The sequence below is a fragment of the Aquarana catesbeiana genome, linkage group LG13 (genome assembly GCF_042186555.1).
Source record: "Aquarana catesbeiana isolate 2022-GZ linkage group LG13, ASM4218655v1, whole genome shotgun sequence".
Lineage (NCBI taxonomy): Eukaryota > Metazoa > Chordata > Amphibia > Anura > Ranidae > Aquarana > Aquarana catesbeiana.
Window position 1 is genome coordinate 103,432,335 of NC_133336.1, and position 18,487 is coordinate 103,450,821.

At 42.1% G+C, this 18,487-nt stretch overlaps 1 protein-coding gene across 1 annotated transcript in view; it reads right to left on the minus strand.

The window, feature by feature from the left end:
* SPRED1 (sprouty related EVH1 domain containing 1) overlaps positions 1–18,487 on the minus strand; it is a 122,663-nt gene that overhangs the window by 58,710 nt on the left and 45,466 nt on the right. The window contains exon 2 of the mRNA XM_073609667.1: positions 8,906–9,080. Within this exon, the coding sequence (XP_073465768.1) occupies positions 8,906–9,080 (175 nt within the window). The remainder of the gene's footprint in view (positions 1–8,905; positions 9,081–18,487) is intronic.

Here is an 18,487-nt window from a genome sequence, read left to right on the forward strand (position 1 = left end):
ACTCCCCTGCATGTTATCCTGTGTGTCCATGCACACCTAGGCTGTTATCAGAGTTTTTGGCAGGGTCGTTTTCAGGCTGGAAAAAGAACCCAGAACTAATGCGTTTGAAGAGGTGTTTTTCAGCTGTAAAAACACTAACGCTGAAAAACGTGGCAAAACACAGCTTTCTGGCATTTATGAGCCTCAAGCTTTTGTAGGAGTATAGTTTTGCTAAAAAACGCTAATGCAAAAACGCTAAAAGATGCAGCAAATGAATGCAGCAGTCTACAGCTAAAGCTACTGGTGTTTTTAGAAGGTCCAGTGGGCATGAGGCCTTAAAGGAATTAAAAGCATAAATTCATAACTAAAAAATGTCTCTTCTATTGCTCTCAGCCTCTTACAAATTCCTTTGCACAGCTTGTTCCAAACAAATTGAAGTGAGATGGAAAAGGAGAGGTCCCAGAGCTCATGGAAAATGTTACAAGGAGGCAGAAAAACACAGAAACTATTTCATGAAAAAAAAAAGAATACATGGCCATTAAAGTGTTTGTTAACCTAAAAAAAAAGATCCTGTTCCTTTAAAGCATGTTATACAGCACAGTGCTTGTGCTGTGTAATTTGGCCCCCTGTAACACCTGAAATACCTGGCTGATCCTGCCAGTTTCTGCCCTTCCCTCTGTAAACAGACCACGGTGTATCATGGCTGCTGAGCCCTGACACCATGGTCAGTTTACATGCATCAGGGCCTGCCCCCTCCCCTCCTGCTGCTGAAATAACAATTAATGTCCTATATAATCCACTTTGGTTCCTAACCATAGGTGCTCCTGTGTGTGTGTTTTATAAAAAAAGTCAGATTATACCTCATTTCAGAGTGGCGCTTGGCAATCACGTGATCAGCCGGCTCTCTCCTCCTCCCCTCCCAACTGACGTCAGTGGGGGAATCTCGGCCCCGCCCACTGCCGCTGTCTGATGGGGAGAGGAGAGAGCCGGCTGGTCCTGTGAGCGCTGATTGGCGCCCTGTAATATAATCAGCTTTTTTTTTTATAAAACACACACACAGGAGCAACTATCATTAGGAACCAAAGTGGAATATATAAAGTTCTTAAAATGGGTTAACAACCACTTTAAGTAGTGGATATCGCCACAACTCATGTCACAGCGATTATAAAAAAAGGTTCTTGCACTACTTTTTACCTATTTCACTATTTCATTGTGACTTGCATAGACTTCCGTTAAATTAAGTCGCAAGCCGCAATGAAATTGGTAGTTCAAATCGCACTGATGTGCAGCTTTGAAATCATGCAGAAGTAGCATGATTTCAAAGCTGCACTGGTGTGAACGGGGGCTTAGTGTCACTTTAGAGTTGTTGTAAAGGCTAAATTTTTTTTTACCTTCATGCATGAAGGTAAAAAACCTTCTGTGTGCTTCTGCCCCCACAGCCCCCCAATACTCGCCTGAGCCCCCTCTTGATCCAGTGATGTGCATGGGAGCCTCAGCTCTCCTGGGTCTCTTTCTCCTCATTGACTGAGACACAGCAATGGAAGCCATTGGCTCCCACTGCTGTCAATCACAGCCAGTAAGCCAATGAGGAGAGAGTGGGGGCAGGGCAGAGCCTTGGCTCTATGTGTCTTATGGAGCCACTTGCTATTGGGGGCACTGATCAAGGAGGAGGAGCCAGGATCGCCGGTGGGGGACCTGAAAAGAAGAGGATCGGTGCTGCTCTGTGCAAAACCACTGCACAGCACAGATAAGTATGATGTTTGTTCAAAACAAAGCTTTGATATCATTTTAATTTCAACAAAAATCCTCTCATAAGATGATCTGCATGTAATGTATTTTATAAGTATGTTATTTATCTGTAAAAGCCTCCCTTGTGTTGACATCCAAAAGCCCCAAGACTGCTGTGTTAATCTTAAATATGATATCTGCAGCTGTCCTACCCCAGCAGCTACATAAAAAGGGTACAGTAAAACCTTGGTTTAAGAGTAACTTGGTTTGAGAGCGTTTTGCAAAACAAGCAACATTTTTAAATACATTTTGACTTGATATACAAGTGATGTCTTGATATACAAGTAGCGTCATATCACAACTGAGTATAAAAGAGAAGAGAGGCTCCTCTAAGTGTAGTATTATGGTTACATTTAATGAAGGTACAACATTTAGCAACATATTGCTACACTTAGAGTCGCCTCTCCTCTCTTTAATACTCTGTAGCTCCTGCTGGATTTTCCTTCTAATCCCCTTGTGGAGGCTTCCATTTGTGGATGGACATTTTATAGTTACACAACCTGGTCACATTGCTATAATCTTTTTATATGGACTATAAACTGAAGGACCTATGAATAAATGGTTGTGGAACAAATCATTAGAGTTTCCATTATTTCTTATGGGGAAATTTGCTTTGATATACAAGTGCTTTGGATTACAAGCATGTTTCTGGAACGAATTGGGCTCACAATCCAAGGTTTTACAGTATGTCAAGAGGTAAAAGGAGGGGTGGAGGACCTGAGCCAGCACAGGCCATAATTAGACCCTCCCAAAGGAGGGTCTGCAAGGGGGAATTACCTGCAAGAGGGGAGGGGACTGTGCAAGAGGGAAATACTTGCAAGAGGGGAGGGGCTGTGAAAGGGGGAAATACTTGCAAGAGGGGAGGGGCTGTGAAAGGGGGAAATACTTGCAAGAGGGGAGGGGCTGTGAAAGGGGGAAATACTTGCAAGGGGGGAGGGCGCTGAGAAAGGGGAAATATCTGCAAGAGGGTAGGGCCTATGCAAGGGGGAAATACCTGCAAGAGGGGAGGGGTCTGTGCAAGGGGGAAATACTTGCAAATACTTGCAAGAGGGGAGGGGTCTGTGCAAGGGGGAATTACCTACAAGAGGGGAGGAGTCTGTGCAAGGGGGAATTACCTACAAGAGGGGAGGGGTCTGTGCAAGGGGGAATTACCTACAAGAGGGGAGGAGTCTGTGCAAGGGGGAATTACCTACAAGAGGGGAGGGGTCTGTGCAAGGGGGAAATACCTGCAAGAGGGGAGGGGTCTGTGCAAGGGGGAAATACTTGCAAATACTTGCAAGAGGGGAGGGGTCTGTGCAAGGGGGAAATACTTGCAAATACTTGCAAGAGGGGAGGGGTCTGTGCAAGGGGGAAATACTTGCAAATACTTGCACGAGGGGAGGGGTCTGTGCAAGGGGGAAATACTTGCAAATACTTGCAAGAGGGGAGGGGTCTGTGCAAGGGGGAATTACCTACAAGAGGGGAGGAGTCTGTGCAAGGGGGAATTACCTACAAGAGGGCGCTGAGAAAGGGGAAATATCTGCAAGAGGGGAGGGGCCTATGCAAGGGGGAATTACCTGCAAGAGGGGAGGGGTCTGTGCAAGGGGGAAATACTTGCAAATACTTGCAAGAGGGGAGGGGTCTGTGCAAGGGGGAATTACCTACAAGAGGGGAGGAGTCTGTGCAAGGGGGAATTACCTACAAGAGGGGAGGAGTCTGTGCAAGGGGGAATTACCTACAAGAGGGGAGGAGTCTGTGCAAGGGGGAATTACCTACAAGAGGGGAGGAGTCTGTGCAAGGGGGAATTACCTACAAGAGGGGAGGAGTCTGTGCAAGGGGGAAATACCTGCAAGAGGGGAGGGGGTCTGTGCTGGGAAATGGATTAATCAATGTTTCTAGCAAGTTCAACAAGATATAGCAAACTGAATTTAAAAAAATCATTTGTGGAAGAAAAACACAGCAAGTAAGCATTTACAATACTTAATATTTCTGTGCTTTTAGCTGCAATTTTTTAGGTTAAAAAGTCTTTTTAAAGGGGAACTCCAGGCAAACAGCTAATCAGGAAAAACTCAGGTCTTCTCCTGTCAAGCAGGATTGTGCTGTGCGGTAGAGCTGTGTAAATCACAGGGCTGGATAGACATAACACAGATCCTTTGACAGGTAAAAGAGCTCCCATATATGAATTTCATCTGTGCACTTAGGTGTTTGTCTGGAGTTCAGCTTTTAATAAAACGTGTACCCACTTTATTGCTATAAGAACTTACAGCAAATCTGCCACAAGACAGAAGATGGAAAAGCCAGTGCCTACTTCTTCATGTTTTGTCATGACCAGTTTCCTATATTGGCTGAGAAAAGCGGACCCATATATCGCTGTACTACAAGTTTCATTTCTCTTCTACACACCTAGACAATTGTCATCTGCAAGTTATTAAGGAAACTGGATGTCCAAATGCAGAAAAGGGGAAACTACTAATGTTTCTAAACTGAAATTACAAGAATGTATGACTATTAAAAAAAATTCTGCCCGATGACTAAAGTTGTCTATAAATGACAATTTTTTTTTTTTTTTTTTCGCTCAGCCAGCAAAAAAAAAAAAAACAGAACCCACCATCCACACAAACGAGATGGATGGAGGAACCGCTCAACCTCTCAACACATTGTCCTCAGTGGGACCTGCTGCTGTCAGAATCCATTGATCAGTGGCTGTAGTTTTCCAACTTCTTTGTTCGATCAAACAATTGACTTCTATGGAATAGGGATGGCCACACATTGATCGAAATTCGGCCGATCCCTACTGAACTTGCTGAATTTTGATCTGTCCATGACCAGTTTAAAGCTGTAAAAATTAAAAAAAAAAAAAACGTGCTGGCCACAAGGAATAAAACTGGCTTCAGGCAAATTGGGTTTTAAAAAATAAAAAAATCTAGTGAATGAACTTAATGTAACAGTGCAAGTTTTGAGCCAAAACTGGGCAAGAACTTACAAAGGGACAAGGACCCTCCCCATCATGATAGCATAGAGTGCGGCATTTGAATAAGTAGTATCCCAAACCTTACTCTACATAGTTGTTCGAAAGGTTGTAAAGATGGCACTTTTGCATCTTACAGGCCTGGGCCATTAATGCATTAAAAGAAACTGGCAACATACTTTCCCTGCTATCCAAGTGATCGCTAAAGCATGGAAGAAGCCCAAAGTCTGTTTTTAAGACGTCAAAGAGTATATGAGCTTGATGCTGGTCGACAAGAAATGAACTAGCATCTTGAATGACTCAGAAACTACAATTTGGAAAATATGGAAACCATATCCTACATACGCTTTCCCATCCTTGAATCCATCTAATTTGAGCTAATTGTAACCTACATATTATGTTTTACACCTGGGCCTGAGGGGGAATCCTTTTCATTTTTCCCCCCAATCCCCTACCCTATCAGTCTGTTTTCACCCTTTATCCATGTTCCTTGATTCCCCTCCTTTACTTTCTTACTCCCTAATGCCTCGTACACACGATCGGACTTTCCGACAACAAAACCGTAGAATTTTGTCCGAAGGGCGTTGACCCAAACTTGTCTTGCATACACACGGCCACACAAATGTTGACAAACGTAGTGACGTACTAGACGTACTATGTGTTTTTTCAGCTCTTTATTGCCAACCTTTGGGTTCCTTCTGCTAATTTCATGTTAGTAGAAGTTTGGTGAGTGTTGATTCGCGCTTTTCTTTTTTGCGTTTTTCATTTAGCGCTTTTCGGTTCGCACTTTTCATTTCGTGCTTTTCAGTTCGTTTTTGAACCGCCGCTCGTCAACCAGCCATGTTGCGTAATCGGAGGAGATAATGTGTTATTTATTATTGGCCTTGGAGTTATTGCTTTGACATTATTTTTTTGGTTGAATAATAATGATTTGATTTGGTATATTTTCTATATTTTTGGATGCATAGAATGCACTTTTTGGTTAAGTTCTGTTGGAATTTTATTTGTTTTCTTTTTTTAATGCACAATAAAAAAACTGTGTAGAATAATACTTGGCTATGTGTTTTACTTCAAATTAGATTTTGGGAGTAGGCAGTTACATTTTAAAAAATACAATGAAAAATTAACAAGGGACACCAACATAGTTGTATCTTTGATCTTAAAAAAAAATGCCCAAATAAAAAAATAAAGCATAATAATATTATTCTTGATATCACTAGAAAAAAAAAGTCTTTGAAAATTCGTTTTCAATAACTCCATCAGTATCACCAGCAAAGCAGCTTCATTATTATCCCATTAAAGAAGATGAGAATTGTGCGCTGCATTTGGAGATTTCATAATTTCCTACGTCACGAATAATAATTCTCTATTACAAACGCTAGTCTACAAGACCGACCAATTCTGGCTCGTCCTTGCTTCCGAGCATGGGTGTTTGTACTTTGGACTTTTGTCCGACGGACTTGTGTACACACGCTCGGAAAATCCGACAACACACATTTGTCCGCGGAAAATGTGAAAACCTGCTAGCCAACATTTGTTGGCGGAAAGTCCAACAACAATTGTCTGATGGAGCATACACATGGTCGGATTTACCGCCAACAGCCTGACATCGAACATTTCCCATCGGAAAGTCCGTGTGTACGGGCCTTTAGAGTTTTCCCAACTTTCACTCTTCAAGGGTTTTTAGGGTCTCCCTTCCCCTTCGCCTCACCATTTTCACTACTCTGTTTTGACCCATAAATCCTCATGCAGGTTCACTCTGTTAATCAACATTATCTGACCTCATGAGGCCCTCAATAGGACAACAGTTAGGGCTTCATAAATCTGCTTCTAAGCGAACACGAATTTGTATCTCTATTACCTGTTAATTCTTAACAGATACTTCTGCCCCTTCAGGGGATCACTTATTTTTATAAAAAACCCAATAAAAATGATTGCAATAGAAGAAGTAGTATCCTTTTATTTTTTACAGTATTCAGTTATGAATGGGAAAAAGTACACTGGTACAATTGTTCCTTCATTCTATTCATTAGGTTTTAAACATCGGGCACATACAAATGCAGCTATAAAGCTGCACAAATGTATGCTTATCAGATACATAAGAACACAGATGTTTTCATAAAAACTAGGAAAAAGGATGGAAAGAACATGCAGCCTACATCACTGCAGAAGTAATCCTTCTGTTTAACAATGCTTGCAGGTTCACTCCATCATAATTATGTTTAAATCCCGAATCTAGCTGCTTTTTCACAAATTACTTCACGAAACTGCAAATAGAAATGAAAAACAGGGCCGTGTTTATCATCTGCTTCTTGTGGGGATAAATGAAAAGCCAACAGGATTAAAACGGACATGATTTACTTATACGGGGAAGAAAACATAAGGGTAACTTCAATGTGGACAAACTGGAAAATAAAGGAAGAACTACACTGCACCAAGTTTGGTGTTTTGCTTTTAGAAAGATGAAAGTGGAAGAAAAATAGGTATGTATTTGTGGGCTTTGGGGTGTTCAACAGCAATGTGTACAAAGCATTGTTGAAGCTTTTTTAAGTATTCTTCACCTCTAGTTTGGGGATGTTAACATATATCAAAACTCAAGAACAAAAATGTAAACACTGATCAGTTATAACTGTATGACCACTGACAGGTAAAGTGAATAACATTGATTATCTTGTGACACTGGCATCTAAAATTTGGTGGGATATGTAAGGCAGCAAATGAACATGTTGCACCTAAAGTTAATGTGGTGGAACTTGAAAAAATGGGCAAGTGTAAGGATTTGAGTGACTTTCAAAAGGGCCAAATTGTAATGGCTAGATGACTGAGTCAGAGCATTTCCAAAACAGCAGCTCTTTTAGGATGTTCCTGGTCTGCAATTGTCAGGACCTACCAAAAGTGGTCCAAGGAAAACCAGCAAACCGGCCACAGTGTCATAGGTAGCCAAAGCTTATTGATGCACATAGGAAGGGAAGGCTGGACTGTGTAGTCCAATCCAATAGAAGAGCTGCTGTAGCTCAAATTGCTGAAAAAGTTAATACTGGGTTCAACAGAAAGGTGCCAGAACACACAGTGTAATGCATTTTGCTGAGTATGGAGCGGTGTAGCTAGTCAGGATGCCCATGCTGACCCATGTCCACAGCCAAAAGCGCCTACAATGGGCACGTGAGCATCAGAACTGGACCATGGAGCAATGGAAGAAGGCGGCCTGGTCTGATGAATCATGTGTTTTCATTTTACATCATGTGGATGGCCGGGTGCATAAGCATTGTTTACCTGGAGATGAGACAGTACCAGGATGTATTATGGGAAAAAGGCAAGGCGATGGAGTGTGATGCTTTGTCTAGTGGAGTCAATGCCTTCATGGGTCAGGGCTATTTTAGTAGCAAAAGGGGTGCTTACTGATTATTAGGTGAGTGGTCATAATGTTATAGCTGATTGGTGTATATTGCAGTTTATCAGCCCTTTTTTCAGACTCTCTTTCCTTTATTTTTAGAGAAGAAGTACAGCCAAAATTCGTTTGGCTGAACTTCTCCTGTGTATCACAGGAGTACAGTTTGTTCTGCACTCCTGTGACCTGTTTTTAGCAAACAGTGGGCTGAAGCCTGCTGTCGACTGACATCACAGAGCTGGACCAGGCTCGGGCAAGATCACTACCATATGGTCGGGATCCACCTTCATGCTTGAACTGGCACCCGGATCAGCCTCGACATGCCGACGAGAGCCTGAGCCGGCTGCTCCCACCCCCGCCACAGCCCAGTGCTCCAGTGAGCGAGGAGGGGGAAGAGCAGAGAGCCGGTGACTGTCAGTCCTGCTCAGGGAGCTGTGAGAACTGAGTGATTGGCAGAGTGTGTGATCGCTCGGTTCCCAGTGTTAAAGCTGGCGGGGTGTTCATGCCAGTAACACACTTGACTGCAGGAAGTACAAGCTAAATCCTGTATGTACAAGAATGTCAAGCCAGTAGGAGGTCTTCTTTAGTCCAGTATAGTTTGTGACTAAAAAATCTATAAACTTCAAATTAGAGGACAAGGATAGAATATGCTTATACACAGGGGTGGGGGTAGGGCTAAAGAAGGAGAAAGGACACCAGGAGCTTTGTACAATGGTGTGGCAGCTATGGGTGGTAGCACAAAGGACAAGCACATACATGCAGGATACAAAGTAAACACCATGGAATTCTGAGACATCTCTCACCGTTTTATCTCTGAGCCGTTCTCCATGGACAAGAAAATCTGAGCTGCCATTATCCTCAGGGTGGAGAGTCTTGTACACGGTGACACAGCTGAGTCCACCTCCTGCAAGTGGCAGCCACCCGCCACTTGAGTCATCCCGCGTCATCACCACAGCTCGCACGCGTGCATAACTGTCACTGCAAAAGAAGGACAAATACATGTTGGTTGATGGAACTCCATACTGGTTTGTTATAAAACAAACACTCATGAAAGCCAAAAGACAGGACGTTTTTTTTAAGAAGACACAGCTTAGCGCTGCTACACATTTTCGAATTTCAAGACACATGCTTTATTTTTTTTAACGCATTCTAAATTTGCTTTTATATACATCTTTGCGGCAAAAGCAGATAATAGAAGAATGAAAAGGGAAATACAACACATATTTGTGTTTTTCATGTAGTTCCATTTAACTGTATGGTAGGTGTTGTGATACTTGCACAACTTAAAAAAAAATCTAAATGAAAATGCATACTGCTCCTAACCAGAAATACTACCAGTATAATCATTTGCAGCAATTTATTTTTCTTTAAGCAAACAAACTGAAACTCATTTCATGGCCGTTGAAAAAAAAAGTCAAATTGACCCACACACCCCAGCTCTTTTTCCCCTCAAACAGGCTTCCCTGCTTTCTTACAAAATTTCTACCAAAACGTAATATAGGCTCAATTTGGAGGAAGCAATGGGTGAGTCAGGGGAACAGATATGGCCTTCTGCAGCTAAAAGCTGTCCCAGCACCAGAGAACACGTATAAACTACTAAAGTATCTCACTCAATCACAAATCACTAAGTTTGTACCTGAATACTTTGCTTCTGCAACTGAGAATAGGACTACAGACCTGTCCCAAGGTATGCAAACTAGGGTTTGCCCTTTTAATACTCAATCATGTTACGGACCTGTTGCCAGTTAACTAAATGCACAATGTTCCTCCAGCTCTTCCTTGTTAGTACCACTAACTTTGTCAGCTTTTTGTTGCCCTGTTTCAACTTTTTTGAGGCATGTTGCTGCCATCAATTTCAAATTTACCTTTTTTTTTTTTTTAATGGTACATCTTCTCAGGTTAACATTTGATATATTTTCTACTGTAAATAAAATATGGGTTTAGGGGATTTGCAAATCATTGCATTCTGTTTTTATGTAGATTTTACACAGCATCTCAATGTTTTCGGAATTGGGGGTGTAGTTCTAAGAGTCAGAGGCTGCACAACATAGAAACATGTATAAGGAGGCTGCAGCAATGTTTGGGAATTATATGCAAGGCTTGATGAATCCAGCTGTAATTGACTGTATAGATTTACATTAACCTGAACTTAAAGACCTTCTAATAACTCGGTCCCTAGACTGTATTAGCACACCAATAAATGATATGACATGCTCCTTAAAGCTGCTATTTAAACCCTATACACAACGTTTTTTAAATGTGTTTAGCCTTCAAAGAAGACCTTATGAAAAAAAACAAACCTTATACACGGTCCATTTAAACAGCAATTGGTAGTGTGAGTGATTAGATAGATATGCTACATGCTGAGCCATGGACATATAAGGAGTCGCTCATTTCTATGGTAACCAATAGTTTCAGTGCACATTGGGGCACCTGAAGATGCAAAATGCATGTAAACGTAGCTAGCGCCATGTGTGCGTCCTATTCCAGACACATTAAAGTGTAATCCTAGGAATGAACGCAATCACTAGGCCCTAAATTGAATTCCGCCAGTACTGTAAGTGAGCAAGACAGGCTTATATCCAACTGGCGCTACGGAGAAACCTCTTAGTATTAATATATTTTTTTATCAGGTTTTCTGTATGTGAGAGATAACAAGCAGCATGCATTGGGTGCGTTTGCAAGCAGCACTCCTACAACACAAAACTGGATTGCCGTGGACTTGTACACTACAGCAATGGCTGGATGAAAGCCTGGAGTCCTGAGCAGGTAGGCTGTGCTCCCCGTGTGCCTTTTAGGACTCATTCAAATGGGCAATCTTGGGCAGTTAGGCTGCTGTGTTCAAAGGTGGCTTTGGGCGCATACAAACTGGCCAAATAGCTGCGTCCAGAAATGCCATCTCTGGACGCAAACTATTTCCATTAAGGCTCAGTCAATGAGTACCTGTCATTGATTTGTACAAGTTGCTGGTCACAGCTGTTTAACACGCTTTGTTCCTGCCTGCCGGCAAAAGTCAATGATTTTCGTAAGCAAGCTTCCCAGAACGCGTGTCTGAACAAGCCCTTAAGAGTTTTTGTTTTTTTTTAATCAGATTTTATCTTTTTTTTTATACCAAAACAACATATACACAAACATAACATTGAAATCAAAGCACAAAAACCATACACAAAGCCCCCCCCCCAAAAAAGGGGGCCCTAATGCCACGTACAAACGCACAAAATTTCCAACAACTAATGTTCGACGTGAGCTTGTTGTTGGAAATTCCGACCGTGTGTAGGCTCCATCGGACATTTGTTGTCGGAATTTCCGACAACAAAAATTTGAGAGCTGGATCTCAAATTTTCCGACAACAAAATCCGTTGTCAGAAATTCCGAGCGTGTGTAGACAATTCCGACGCACAAAAATTCCACGCATGCTCGGAATCAAGCAGAAGAGCCGCACTGGCTGTTGAACTTCATTTTTCTCGGCTCGTCGTACGTGTTGTACGTCACCGCGTTCTTGACGTTCGGAATTTCCAACAACATTTGTGCGACCGTGTGTATGCAAGACAAGTTTGAGTCAACATCCGTCTGAAAAAAATGCAGGATTTTGTTGTCGGAATGTCCGATCGTGTGTACGTGTACATTAGAGTTCAAATCTGGAATGGAGCATAGTGTCACAGTGAACCTGTGCCTTGCCCATACAGGACAAGACAACAGGTTCACTTTAAAGCCAGCGAGTTACACTTACATTTTGTTAGTTCCCCCACTGCTCTGTTCAATGTTTAGCCTGTAAGGCTGGATTCACACCTATGCATTTTTAGTGCTTTTGCATTTTGCAGATTTAAACTACAGTCCCTTTACCATGGTTTCCTATGGAACACGTTCTGTAGTGCAAATCTGCAAAATGCAAAAAGCACTAAAAATGCATAGGTGTGAATCCAGCCTAACTCCATGTGACCTGTTCTGTCATATGAAAGATATGATCCTTGTACCCAGAAGTTCCAGGTATGTCTCTGTAAGGCCTCGTTCACACCATGTGCAGAGACGTCTGTTTTTCTGCACGTGTTCTGCAAGGACACATACAAATAAAATAAAAATAATAATAAACTTAAATAAAATAAATTAAAATAAATGAAATAAATAAAAAATAAAAACAATTGTTCTCTATGTGCCCTGTTCACACCATGTGTGCAGATGATTTCTGCACACGAATCTGCAATGTGCATGCATGCAGTTTTCTGCCATCAACATCAACACTGTGGTGTGAACAGGCACATAACTAACGTGCATGAAAACTGATGTCAAAGTGCATAAAAACTCAGTGAAACACGCATGACAACTGATGTAAACTCATGTCTCTGCAAATGAAACCTGCACAGTTTTCTCATCAGTTTTCCTGCACATATGGTGTGAATGAGCCCTAATGCAGAACTAAACCCTCCTATCATTTTCAGCCAAGGAGGCTGCCATTTTGGCCTCGGTTTGATCTTTAACTGCCATGATGCTGCACATGTGATCAGTTATGACACCAGACGTTTGATGGTTTGACAGTTTGGTTGAGAGCACAGCTAATGTGACAGTTACATTTTCAACATGTTCTCGGAATGTAACTGTTTTCTGAAACTGTTAAATCATTGAGTTTAGTTTTGCTTTAAAGTGTATCTAAACCCAAAAACAAAAACTGTATTATACTGTAGCTTATCAGGCATGGCAGCTTGCCTTTGTTTTTTAAATTATTTTCACGTGGCCAGCAAGTTTATTTTTCAAACTTCTACAACAAAATAAGCTGTCCAGCAAAAGCAGCAGTTGGAGTGTTAAGGCAAACTATTTAAAGTGGAAATAAAGTCCTACTTTCAAACACTGTGAACAGGCAGGCTCTCTATTGTCTTTGTTCTTCGGAATGTGCAAACACGGCTCAGTTTACATTCCGGCACAGCGCCTGTGAGCCAGGATGACTACACTCCAGCACATGCGCAAGAATGACATCATCCTGCGCTGGCCAATGAAGACGCCCACAACTTGGCACCTGGAAGAAGCTGAGTAGAAGATGCTGGCGCGGGGTGTTGGTCTGCTGAAGTAGAGGTAAGTATCGCAGATTTTAGCTCCAAATATACTAGTGCATTTAAAGCCTAGTACACACTACTAGTTTTTTTTCATTCAGCCTGCTAAAAAAACTGACAGCTCGGGAGGAGCTATGCAAAGTGAGTACAGCAATCTCCCCCCGTTAAGCTATTGTGTTCTGACAAGGGGGGTGGCCCCTCTACCAGAACACACCAGTCAACGCTCTCAGCCATTGGCTGAGAGCGCTGACCGGATGCCAATCGGCACACCTTTTTTTGTCATGCCACTCCGGCTTCTGTTGGACCGCCTGCCATACACACAAGCCAAAATTTCGTCTGGTTTCTATGCCACCTGATATTCGGCCCGTGTGTACAGGGCTTAACTCTACCCAGTCCACAGGTTGAAAATGCTACTGTCCAAGGGTGGCTGTGTTTCTCCTCTATGGATACGCTAAAGAAGGGAGTGTAGCCACCTTAAGACAGGAAGTGTGTTACTCACTGAAACCCCAGGTGCAAATAAAGGAAAAAAGCTAAAAAAAAACAAAAACGAATGAATCTATTACACTCAAGGACTGTTAAACTGTAATATACAGTATTACATTTTTGTTTGGGGCTTAAAAACGTTTTTAACTCCTGGCAGAAAATTGAGTGACTGGGAAGCAAAAAAGAGAATTTCTAAAATACTGCAAGGGCTTTGTCCTGTATTAACAGAGCACAGGTTGACTTTCCTATCCTAGCACATGTGATCATCATATAATCACCAAGAGTGAAGCTGTATTTCATATGTACTGTATGTAAATCCAAGCGTGTCAAGCCAGGTATTGCAAGATCTAGAGTACATAAGGAACTAGAATGAACAATCGTTTAAATTGATCAGAACTATACAAGTTATTTTTGTTTTTATTATCTTAATTCGTCAGAACAGAATACACATATTAGCATTTGAACAAAGCGACAAGATCAAGTTCCTCCTCTAAAAACACTAGTTGCCTGACTCACTCTGATCTATAGGCTTCATCACTGGCCTGATGCAGGTAAGCAGATCGGTTCTGACTTAATTTGTTACATGCTTGTTTATGGGTCAGCAATTCCAAGCACTGAAGCCAACCAATGTGAGCAAGGTGAGAATTCCCCTCACGGCCCGCTTAATGTAATAATAAGCACCCCGAGGTGAACTCAGGGGAGCAAAGAACGTACAGTGCACCTGGATTGCAACATAAACACAAGCTCTTCACATCTGCTCCTTCTTCTAGCCTCGTAAAGTCAATAATCACTAAAATAAACAAGTGTAAAGCTGCCCATGGATGATTAATTTTTCTTTGTTCAACTAGCAGGTTGAACGAAAAAAAAAAAATGACTTGACACCTCGATGTGTGGATGGGGGAATCCTCCTGCCAAGCCTTTGTATTCCAACAGCGGGATGACTTCCCTGCTGTCAGAATGCGCTACTCAGTGCTGCCAGCTCGCTTGGCAAAAATCGACTTCTGTACAACCACCCTGCCCATACATGGATCGAAATGGGACTGGTCCCTGTTGAACGAATTTAGGTCCATGTATTGGTGGCTTAAGGGTGTTTGTAAGAGTAAGTAGTTTGTTTCTATGGTAAACCAAATACAATAAATCCTGGTTGTCTCACATACAGTAACAAACTCAGCATCAAGCACCACTTATGCCCCGTACACACGGTCGGACTTTGTTCGGACATTCCGACAACAAAATCCTAGGATTTTTTCCGACGGATGTTGGCTCAAACTTGTCTTGCATACACACGGTCACACAAAGTTGTCGGAAAATCCGATCGTTTTAAGTGCGGTGACGTAAAACATGTACGTCGGGACTATAAACGGGGCACTGGCCAATAGCTTTCATCTCTTTATTTATTCTGAGCATGCGTGGCACTTTGTCCGTCGGATTTGTGTACACACGATCGGAATTTCCGACAACGGATTTTGTTGTCGGAAAATTTTATCTCCTGCTCTCCAACTTTGTGTGTCGGAAAATCCGATGGAAAATGTCCGATGGAGCCCACACACGGTCGGAATTTCCGACAACACGCTCCGATCGGACATTTTCCATCGGAAAATCCGACCGTGTGTACGGGGCATAATAGATGCAATCCATTGGCAGTTCCTCATCAGTGAATCCCTGCTAGAAGGCTTGGATTATCTGTACTGATGGATACCAGCAGGTGTGGGATGGAACACAGATGTGCTTCTGTAGGTACAGGTGGAGTCATAAGACAGGCCAAAGGTGTGCTGCGAATGGCAATGCTAAGGTGAGCTTGTGAATTAAGAGGCTAAAGAGGGTACTTGTGTTTACGTACATGCACACTATATAGCCTCAGGTCACACGTACAGTACATGCTTGTTGGATGTACTATTCCAAACCATGGGCATTAATATGGAGTTGACACCCCCCCACCAGTAATAAAAGCCTCCCCTACTTTGGGAAGGCTGTCCACAAGACTTCGAAGTGTGTCTATGGGAGTTTGTGCCCACTCAGCCAAAATAGGAATTTATGAGATCAAATACTGAAAATCGACTAAAAAAACCTGGCTTCAATTCATTCTGAAGGTGGTCAGAAGGGTTGAGGCCAAAACTCTGTGCAAGCCACTTTAGTTCATCTGCACCAAACTGGTCATACCATGAATTTATGGAGCTAGCTGATATCACAGGGTACAGTCATGCTGGAACAGAAAAGGGCCTTCACCAAACTGTAACCAAGGCTAAAAATGTCTTATATATAAATGTATACGTGAACATTATCAGTACCCTTCAGTGGAAACATTTGGATAATCTTGAGAAGTGTCCATAATCTTTTATTCTAATAGTTGTAGATGTGTTGGTCAAGGACCCACAAACTTGCAGGTATGTTCGCCAAGTATCCACAAACTTGTAGGTGTGTTGGTCAAGGATTCACAAACTTTTGCCCATACAGTGTATCCATCATCCATCAGGTGACGGTCTCGGATTCACTGAAGCATTATACCTTGGAGGTGCCACTAGGTTCAACTTTGGTTTTTCTTCATCCAACTGCATACTAACACATATTAGGTGACGGAAACTCTCTGACTTTCCAACTACTAACAAAATAAAATAATAACAAAAAGTTTTTAGTAGAGTAGAACTTTTTTTTTTAAATCTGTCCTCAATGTTTCTTTTGTAAATCAGTGATAGAATATTAGTAAAGGCATAATGCATATCAGTGGACCCCAATTTTAAAGCTCATGGGGTTCTCTGGAAGACAACAGACACACAGTCTCATCTTGGTGCCCCACTAACATTCTGATGCCACTAACATTCTTGTGCACACTGGACAATTTTTCAGCTGCTCCTAAGAAAGTCAGGCGTTTGTTTTTTTCAGCACCCTGAATGTTAGCCTATGTGTCCATGCACACATAGGCTTTTAGAGGAGTTTAGAGGCAGAAAAAAGAAAAACCTCACTGCCAGTGTGTCCAGGAGCAGCAGAGTTTTGTCAGAAAAAAACACTTGCCGCTTCTAAACAAGTGTAAGGCCCCTTTCACACAGGCTTTCTGATCAGGTCCGCCTGTCAGTTTTTCAGGCAGACCTTATCGGATGCTCCATTCCCCTCTATGGAGTGGCGGATGTGAGCGGTGACATGTCAGCTGACATCCGCCGATATCCGATCCAATCCTGTCTGTGAAATCCAGACGGATGGAAACCCTGATTTTGTGAACCTTTGGGATCGGGTAAAAACGGACAGGTGGAGAGTGAGGCTCTGACAGGTCCGTCACAGCACAGTGAGCGGAGACGGACCTGTCATCCGCCTGCTCAGTGGGGATCAGCGGATCGATCCGCCTCTGCAACGCTGTATCCTGGCCTAGGCCGACAAGGCCCAGGCCTAGGGCAGCACTTTACAGGGGGGCAGCATGGAAAGAGTCCCCGCGGGTTCAGCTACACTGTTAGTTGATTCTTTTCAATGGCTAGGATAAATTATTATTTTGCCCAATTAAATGAATCAACGCCCAAGCGCTTGATGCCAGAAAACACGCCTATACACATTACATACATTTACAAGTGTCAGGCGTTTTTTTCTGCCAAAACGCTGCTGCCAGTAGGAAAGGCTTCTAGTGTGCATGAGGCCTAAGCGTTGGAGATCTTTAATAGATCACTTCATGCTTTTACTGTTTACTTTTTTCCTAAACAGGTTGCTTTTTTTGTTTAGTTCTGACATGTTAACTGTCATAGGCATTTTAATAGAGTGAGGACAGTTTATGCCCATGTAAGGCTTACTAACACAGGAAAAAGCCATGTCACGATAAAGAAAATGACGTAACAGAAATTGCTTTCTGAAGAACAGGACAACATTCCACCAAGACTGCTTTCCAGACAAATAAGATATTTTAATCAGTGGGTCTGCCTCCAAAACAAATCAACGCTACATGCGAGAGACTTTAAATGTTTCCCAGAATTAGAGATAGCATCCAGCTAAATTGAATTAGGACCCTGCAAAACAAGGGTCCATTTTAAGTATGATAAGCTGAATGTGAAACAGACCTCATTATACACAACAGTAAAACATACATATCATACGGTGACAGAGCAGATCATTAGGACGTTTTCCAGGCAATGACTGCATTCCCCTTGGTTCTTCCTGGTATATTGGGAGATCCTGGACGGCAGTTTGCAGTCCCTTTTGTGAACCAACAACATTCCCCTTTATTCCAATTCCAGCGGCAGCTCAAAATGCTGCATGTTTCCATTGGACAATGGACATCAGGACAAATAGAAAAGGCAAACATTCCTAGTAGGGCCACAGGCAATACAAACCTGGTAGAGGTTCTAATCTGACCTAGACTAAAATTTAAAAAATATATTTTTTTTGGTTTTGGGTATTCAGTACTTGATTTAAAACAAGGTTCACTAACTGAACTTACAGTACTAAATGTTTTTTTATGGAAAGTGCTGTAAATGTTCAAATCTTTAACATATCACTATGGAAATGTTCACAACAAAGCAAAAAACTCTGAATCATAATTCTGATTTTACACTGAAAAATGTGTTAAACATGTCCTGTAGTAAAAATTCAGTTAAACCCCCATGCAGACTGTTTAAAGGGAAAGTGAAATACTTTAGTGATGTGGTAACGCACACTCACCCCAACATAGTGTTTTAGTGCACCGGAACAAGAAACACACAGTTGAGCTTTGCATCAGAAAAAAAAGGTCAAGAGCGAATTTAAGATACGCCGACAGCCCCTTAATATACTGCACAAATGTCATTGGAGTCTAAAGCTTTGTATTGCAATGCAAGCACTCAGTTTAAAGGAAACCTATCAAGAGAAATATAGTGGCTGCCCTGGCTGACCTTCTTCCATTGGTTG